The 8,739-nt window shown below is 35.3% G+C and overlaps 1 protein-coding gene across 1 annotated transcript; it reads right to left on the reverse strand.

Moving 5' to 3' along the window:
* Positions 1–5,155: 5,155 nt before the first annotated feature.
* LOC306850520 (phospholipase A2-like) lies at positions 5,156–7,583 on the reverse strand (the record flags this gene model as incomplete). The annotated part of the gene is made up of 4 exons (XM_079386190.1): positions 5,156–5,304; positions 5,735–5,841; positions 6,355–6,523; positions 7,547–7,583. 4 exons carry the CDS (start codon positions 7,581–7,583, stop codon positions 5,156–5,158), a joined length of 462 nt encoding a protein of 153 aa, XP_079242316.1.
* Positions 7,584–8,739: the final 1,156 nt, after the last annotated feature.

Genomic DNA, 8,739 nt, shown 5'->3' on the forward strand with positions numbered 1-8,739 from the left:
GTGTAAAGAAACTGTAATAGGCACACAGGGACATTATTATTCAAAAATGCTTTTATACAAAATAACCAAACGGTATTAGTCCATTAAAAATCTCAGTAACACTTTAGTATAGGGACCAATTCTCACTATTAACTAGTTGATTATTAGCATATTATTAACCTATTGGCTGTTTATTAGTACTCATAAAGCACACATTCTGCATGATCATATTCTACATCCCTAATCCCTCAATTTAACAACTACCTTACTAACTATTAAAAATCAGCGAATGAGATTGAGCCAAAAGCTGTAGTTAATGGTTTGTTAATAACAAAACTGGACCTTAAATAAAGTGTGACCAACATCTCATTAATACAAAACAATAATGATTATTTATTGTTGACAGATTCCGTTTTGTTTTGTTTTTTCAGTAAAATCAAGGAGTTCTGAATGCCATCTCGAGCTTTCTAGTGTTTTTGGTGAAGAACTTGTTTCCAAAGGCAACAGCTAAGTCATTTGTGGCAAAGAGGCAGTAGTTAATTGAATAAACGCTCATTTAGTAAATGAACTGGCATCTCTAAACTGGCAGTAGCATGTTGGATCATTAGCGCACCAAAACAAACATTCATTCATACAGACCATCCAAACAGTCTTGCAGTTTGAGCAAAATGGATGGAAAAACCTATGAAAAAAAAAAATTACAATCATTCTTGACATGTAGACTTTACTGGCAAATAGTCACAAAAAAACAGAAATGGTAACTAATGTCATAAGACTGCAGGTCAGCTGATACAACACCATCTACACTCACAGCTCTGTTACTTGAATTCAAAGGTTCCGGGAAGAAAAAAAGCCAGTTCTTTTCTTGCGCCGGTTTCCAGGTAGCAGACAGTGAGACGAGCTCCATATGCTAGCTGTGATCTCCAGAGACTTCAATTAGATCCATCTCTCAGGGTGTGAAAGCCATAGCAATATGCTATCGTGTTACACCAATTAAGCCATGGTCAGCCTTGTCGTGTGATTATAATGCTTTCTACACAGCCAAAAGGGGAGTTTAAAGCCCTTTTCTGGAAGACATGAGGAATGTTTTTTTTTTTTTGGATTAGTAGCTAATGCCAAGCTCCAAATAAACCTGCTGATACAACTTGTAGAGCTGTTCAAGTGCAGGTCATTAAACCTTGAGAGTAATTATATGGCTTTCTATTATGAAGGTGATCATCTAAGCTGGATTACACACGGGAACAAAATCACACAGTACTTTACTTTCTGAAGAGAAGCAATTACACCCCTGGTGACATGTTAGTAATGTTACAACATTTTATTAACCATCTTAAAGACAAAGCAGTTGGTTACCACTCATGTACTGCATTGATGTTTCTAAACTTTCTAAGCTCTATTTATTTTCTGTCTGATGACATTATACTAACAAAACCTTTGTTTATTGTAATCACTAGATTCCTTTAAATGTTCAGAAGAAGCCACTGGAGACCTTCCTGTTCCCTTTTCCCAGCAGCTACTTGTTAAAGGTGTTGATTGTGATATTTCTTCCTAGTTTTCCACTTAACAGTCAGTTGAGTCCAGGTGTTCGGGACAATTGCACAATTGTACTCAGAATTCATGATCATGTTAACATGCTGCCTTTCCCTAGAGTTTTGTTCCGGGAACTTGGACAGAAGCCCTCAAAAACACATTAGGACACTGTAGAAAGTCATTTTAAATTAATTTTGTTGCATTACATAAAACATCAAATTGAGTGGCTTTTTTAAAGATGGCACAAACACATTAAACACATTAAATGAAAACTACCTTTTCTATTTTGATACTTTCTCAATGTCAAACATTAGTGCAACATTATGTCTGTAATGTAGTTATTTTGTGTGAACTTGAGGAGAAATTACTTCATTCGCTACTGTTCAAACGCTTGGAGTCATTTTTGTCTTTTGTTTTTTAAAGAAATGATTACATTTATTGAGCAAGAATGCATTAATTTATCAAAAGTTGGAGTAAAGCCATTTATAATGTTACAAAATATTTTAAATACATGATGTTCTTTTGAACTTTCAAAGAATCCTGAAAAAATACATCACAATTTCCACAAAAATATTAAGCATTGCAACTGTTTTCAAATTTGATAATAGTAAGTAAATCGGCATATTAGAATGATTTCTGAAGTCATGTGACACAGAAGACTGGGGTAATGATGCTGAAAATTGAGAGAAAAGCATAATTCGTTTGCAAATGAAACTGTTTGATATTCCCATCTTCTAATAAACTGATATAAAAAATATTTAGGTGTCTTATAATGGCCAAAAATACTGTCTTAAATTGTTTTGGACTGCTAAAGTTCTTCGATTGATTGACAAATATCCATTTTCCAAGCAGAAAAGTGAAGGTATCATGGTTTCTATGATTAAGCATGTTAAGATATATTCCTTTTCGTCACTATTTTATGTTTACCCTAGACCTGTATACAACCCTGAAGGACTGAAGTTACAGTTGTTTTGTTTTTCAGCTTCCAGTAACCAGATGCACTTCATGGCGATAGATAAAGAAAACCCCATGCGCACGGAGTTAATAAGTCAAACAAGTAAGAGCATTGTCTACAATTTCAAGATGCTCTTGGAGGAAGTAAACAAGCAGACATGAAATTAAGAACCCTCTTCTTTCCCCCCTTCCATGTGACTGGAGAGGCATATGACTTCCATAACTTCATCGCTCATTAACCGCTGATGGTAGGACACAATTGAGTGAGTGTTTGTGGAACTTGCCCTAGATATTCAGATCTCAGTCCTTGGCTCTGGTTGTTGGGCAGATCTTCTCCTGTTTCAGATATCTTCGCCCTGCCTGACAACAGACCATGAGGAGCTTCACATGAGAGTCCCGTGTAAGGAGTGAACTATACAAAGGCCAGTTATGTCCATTTAAATCCCTTAACAAGCACCACAGCAAACAAAAGACAGATTAGCATGATTTACCATGATGGTGTCATTAAATTACCTCATCTACACATGAGCCAAGAATTGAGTTACTTTTATAGATGTGTGCAGACAGTATGCAAGCACTGTGTGTTCTTTGTTCATTAATGGTTTGGTACACCACGTTTTGTAAGGTTTTGAATAGAGCTAGCACTGGTTAAGACCAAAAACGCATATAGGAAATAGTCAGGGGTATCTTTCAAAACCAGTATTCCCTATCATTAAAGCTATGCATGAACGACTTTAGGCTAGACCTCGTCTGGGCTGGGATCTCGTTTAAAAAGCACTGCATTATATAAAATCTATAATTAAACTGTTGATTATATTATGTTGCATATGTTTAAATAACTCTGTTAACTCTCAAACAATAAAGTGAAAACGATCAAAATCCTATTGTTGTCTGTGGTTCGTGTGTAAATAAAAACTGATGGTAAGATGCCACCTAGTGTTAGATTTCATGCAACCAGCAGGCCTATGTCTAGTTTCATTCAGCTCATGCATTCACAGAAAAGACAACAAGCTCTATTAATGAACCTGATGTCATTTCTGTGTAATGCTGGGAATGAGAGCGAGGACAAGCATTAGACCTAGAGAAAGGACGCACACCATTTATGAGGAGACTTTTAAGGACACAAGGTGGGTGGGAGCTAGATTTCCTCTTTGGCCTAGAAAAGACAATAAAATCTTTGCCAGCTTCAGAATTCCCATCGTTCCCTGGATATTAGCACATTCATTGTAGGTAAAGGAAATTGCACACCAGTCCAGCTATGGTCATATTCAAAGCTCTGGAATGATCCATTCATCATGTTCTGTGTGTATGTTGAGTCAGTGTAATTCCTCTTTAATGTTACATACAAATTCTTCTAGGCATAAATTGTGTATTAATACTTACTATCTTTCCTTTGGGACTTAAAGAAAAAAAGAAGTTTGAAAGTATTCAGAGTGTAGGTATATTTAAAAGTTAATTCAGCGGTTCTCAACCATTGTCACATTGTTCACATAAACGTTCAAAAGATCACTGACTTTTTCTGTTGTTTGTGATTTTACTGGATAAGGATTTTTTTAAAAAAATATTCTTACTTGTTTTAAGTCATTTTATGTCATAAAGCAAAGGAGCCCCCTACAGTTAAGTGAGTGGAAATCCCTGTTGTAAATATCACTGTGGTAATTAGAGTGGATTGCTTTACATGTGCATTTGTTGCTTCCGCAAATCTATCATTTCGCCCTTTTTGTGTATCCACTCACCAAACTTATACTCTGAATAGACGTTTGGGGCAGAACAGGGGAAAGAATCATAAGCCATTTGCCTTATTATAAGTATCATCAGAATTAATTTGAAACGAGGCTTTAAGGCTTTAAAAAATGTACATACAGTTGCTTTAAGCACACCATGGAAGTGTGAGGCCCCCTATTGGGCCCTGGCCCCTGGTTAAGTTAAGTGTTGTCTGTAAAGTACACTATCAATATGAAATCCGTGATCTTTATTCATTTGTTCAATCATTCATTGATCTATCCATCTTACCAGGGCTTTAATTTGATGTTTGATAAAAATTTTGAGATTTTACAATAAATGTATTAATTTCTTTTGACATAAACAATAGTTTGGAAAAAAAAAATCTGTTTATTGAGTGAATTATGAAAAGAAAAAAGCCATTAAATGTTCTATTGAAAGACTATGTCTGTTGCATTTTTTTAGATGGCGAGAATATAAGATTCAATTACATTGAATCTGCCCCAGATGCAATTAAGTGCTTCTTTGTCTGTAAAGGTGTGAACAAAATGGTCCATACAATCCGAACATCAAAAGAGATTCCCAGGAAGTTCCTATCCTTTACGTCTTGCAGCTATTTTGTGTATTGTGTCTGCATGTGGAGGTCCTACATGCCTGTACCTATTGTTTGTGACACATTTATCTAAACTGAATTTAATAAATCTTGAGAAATTCAAGTAGCCCCTCTCTCCTACGGACCGAAGCGGTGGAGTTCTATTCACAAAACACTGTGCCATATCTAAAAAATGAGGAATACTGCGATTATTTTGCACATATTTTAATCCATTCACTTCTGAAAGTCAACTATGTAAATATAAAATACACATTTATGTAGAAAATGGAAATTATTTGAACAATATAAAGTCTATAAAAAGCATCAAACATACAATACAAGATCAAAAAGATTTGTTTACCAAATTTTATACTGGCATTAGTAAATGTTGCAAGTAGGATGAACACATCCACATAGGAAATCTGGCCACAGAGTATATTTATGGTTGTATGGTGCCTTTCGGAGGCATCTGGCTGCTTCCCTGTCACATCGGCAGAGGATTTTCGCACATCTGTCATTAAGCGTATCTGCATTGAAGACATAAACATAAATTGTTGGCTGTGTAAAATGAGTAGTTTGCATACAGAGTGAAGGAAACCATACTTTAACCATGCTTTATGCTTCTTACAATATACTGAGTGTTTCCTATAGCACGTTATGGTGTTTACTGCAGGGACAAGATCTTAAAATATCTTGTGGCTTGCTTAAAACACTGCCTCTTTTTAGCCTGAAGTCTCCCATCTGTTATAATACACACCCAGTATTACTACTACTTCCTGAAGCTGAAGGAAAAGACCAAACAAAACGTTCAGTCATATTTTTCCACAAATTCACTTTCCCTTTTAAGCTTTACAGACTTTTTCTGATTCTTATTTTGACCCCAGGCTATTATAATGTATAAAGTGATTCTAAAATAAACTAAATATGCCAGTTTAATATTTAAAAAACACATCATACCACAGTCAACCTGATCTTCTTTGCACGTCCAGTGATACCTGTCCGTTTTTGTCTGACAGCCTGCAAATTCTGCATCCCCATAACAGCAGTCATGTTTGTGGCAACACCTAAAGAAGAACAAATGCCCTTGAAATGATCTGTAATGAAATGGCACAGAGGACCTAGCCCAGTTCTGTCTGGTTTTTAATTGTTTTGTCATTATGTAACATATAATTCAAGCAGACTTGCAGAAATACAATGTGATCTCATACATGGAGGGCCGCTGAGAATGAACTTTGATTAGGTTGAGTAATCCTTCTGTGGAATGTGGTGTAATAATATCAGCAGGTTTGTTTATTCGTTTTCATCCCGTTGTCTACTTCCGAAGAGCTCTTTCACTGGGAACGGCGATATTGGTCTCTGCATCCTAAACTGAGGTTAAGGGGAATTGTAATTTTGTGTGTGGGAGAGCTGGGAGTAAGCCTTTTCCAGATGTCTGAGGGAATGCCACAGAAATGAACACACTTTGACCAAGATGCATGGAGTAAATTTAAGAACAAAAAGCAAATGGAAAAAAAATATATTTGTTGCTTCTGTTACACAGAACTGCACAGATATTTTTAGGTGATGTGATGTCTTACCAATCTGCTCTGTCTCTGGGCCACCCTTGACCCCCGAGACCACAGTAACAGCCGTACATCGCATAAGTTAAAGCCGATCGTCCCGTGCTGCACTTGATCACACCAGCTAGTTCCAGCAAACCCCTTTTGCTCCGTGAAGACCTCTGTGGCTGCAGGGAAGCCATACTGACTGAAAATAGTCAAATGGTGAATTTGGTCAAGGCTTTTCATTGTATATGTATAACCATATAACCAATTTTCTTTATATGTATTTGTTTTCTAGACATTTAACATATTATACTGTTCACTTTTAAAATATTTTGACACTTATAATGCTATGTTATGAGACATTATCCCATTTTGCATTTATGTAAGTTATTGTAACTCTTACATTTACGTAAGTTATTGTCTGTAAATCTCACAGAACAACCTCAAAGCTATTGTCCAGATTTTCCCAAGGAAAGAATAGGGCCATTTTTCACCAATGCAGTGTCAGATTCCACCGATGAAGTGTTAGATTCCAGTTGTGTGGGGTCTAAATGATGACTGCTTCACTCTTAGTCATAAGTATATATTTTTTTATGATTTGCTTGAATTACTCTGATAATTTATCTATGCTGTAAAAATTCATTTTCTAAAATTTTGTAAATAATTATTGATTAATCAAAAAATAATAAGATTATTTGAGTACGTTTTACATGAAAATATTATTTCAGGCTTTCTACTTCAAAATATCTTGTATTATCATTTATTGTATTACTTGTAATTTCTTTGTAATTATTTGTGAAATTTCCTAGTAATTTCTAAGTGAAATTTTCAGCCTACTTTTGTCAACTCTGCCTGTCTTTCATAGAATAATAATAATAAATGAAAAAAGCAAGCTTAGTTTAAACTTTAAAATAAACATATTCACAATCGTGTAAGTTTGACTGTACTGTCAAAAAGATTTTAAAACATTAGAATTATTTGTTACCAGCTACTATGAGTAAATGCATGCATTTTTAAAAATACTAAATGCATTACACAAAGTAGCTTTTAACAAATATTTTTATTTTTAATAAATAAATTATATAAATTAACTACAGCCTACTATTCACACAAACAATACACTTCCAGTAGCACCCTAATCCTATTTAATTTAATACAAAATGTCGATGTGCTATAAGAAATCAGTGTGAGAGTGAATAGTTAAATGAGAAGTGAGCAGGCTCACCTGTAAATAGCAGGAATGTGTGATACAGCGCAGTCATTGTGCTCACAGGTAATAGTCCAGTCTCTGCTCAGTCTCAGATAAACAGACTTCCTCAGTGCTGGGCTTTATTTAGATACTGAGTAATCTCAGCACATCACTCCTACTGTAATCCTCGCTCTCTCTCACTCCTGGAGGCTGCTGTTTCCTCAGGGTTAAAATTGCATTGAAAGTTAAGGTCTGGGAATGTTGGATAATGTACCCCCTCTGATGACTGGTTGGGTGCTCAGCTTAGAGTCGGGACCGCCCTATGATGGCTGGTTCGCTTTTCCATACAAACAGCTTGAGCTGGATCAGATGCCATAGGAGGTCATGATCGAACACGCCAGCACGCCGCTATTTGCTCTCTCCTGCATCTATAAATGAACCATTCATAAACTGATTTAAACTTTAGGGCCACGCCGCAGTCTGGACAACTGGAATAATTCGGAAAATCTACACTGTATGTTGTATTTTGCACTTTGTATACATGATTATCAGTATAACGATTCTTTCTGGAATATTTGATTCTGATTGGTCAATCAAGGCATATTTCCTACATAAATTGTGACCCTGGACCACAAAACCAGTCATAAGTAGCATGGGTATATTTACAGCAATACATTGTATGGGTAAAAATTATAGATTTTCTTTTATGCCAAAAATCATTAGGATATTAAGTAAAAATCTTGTTCCATGAAAATATTTTGTAAATTTCCTACTGTAAATATATCAAAATTAATTAATTAATTAATTTTTTTTTTTTTTGTATGGACTTAATTTGGACAACTTTTAAGGTGAGTTTCTCAATATATTTATGTTTTTGCAGCCTCAGATTCAAGACATTCAAACAGGCTTGTCGTATCTCAGCCAAATATTGTCCTACCCAAACCAATTGAAAGCTTATTTATTCAGCTTTTTAGATGATGTATACGCCTCGATTTCCAAAAATTGACCCTATGACTGGTTTTGTGAGTCCAAAGTCACAACTATGCAGGTGTTTCTCTCTCTCTCTCACTCTCTCTCTAAGTAATTTAAAATTGTGCAAAGACAGATTCAATGTCCATTTCACTGTTCAAGGTTTAAGTAGCTTAAAAATCTGTAAAAAAAAAATAGACTACTGACTGTATTATTAAGAAGGGATTTTTAGTTAGTGTTTTACCTGTATTTTGAATTTT

Source organism: Barbus barbus, assembly GCF_936440315.1.
Source record: "Barbus barbus genome assembly, chromosome: 3".
In the NCBI taxonomy this organism is placed as follows: Eukaryota; Metazoa; Chordata; class Actinopteri; order Cypriniformes; family Cyprinidae; genus Barbus; species Barbus barbus.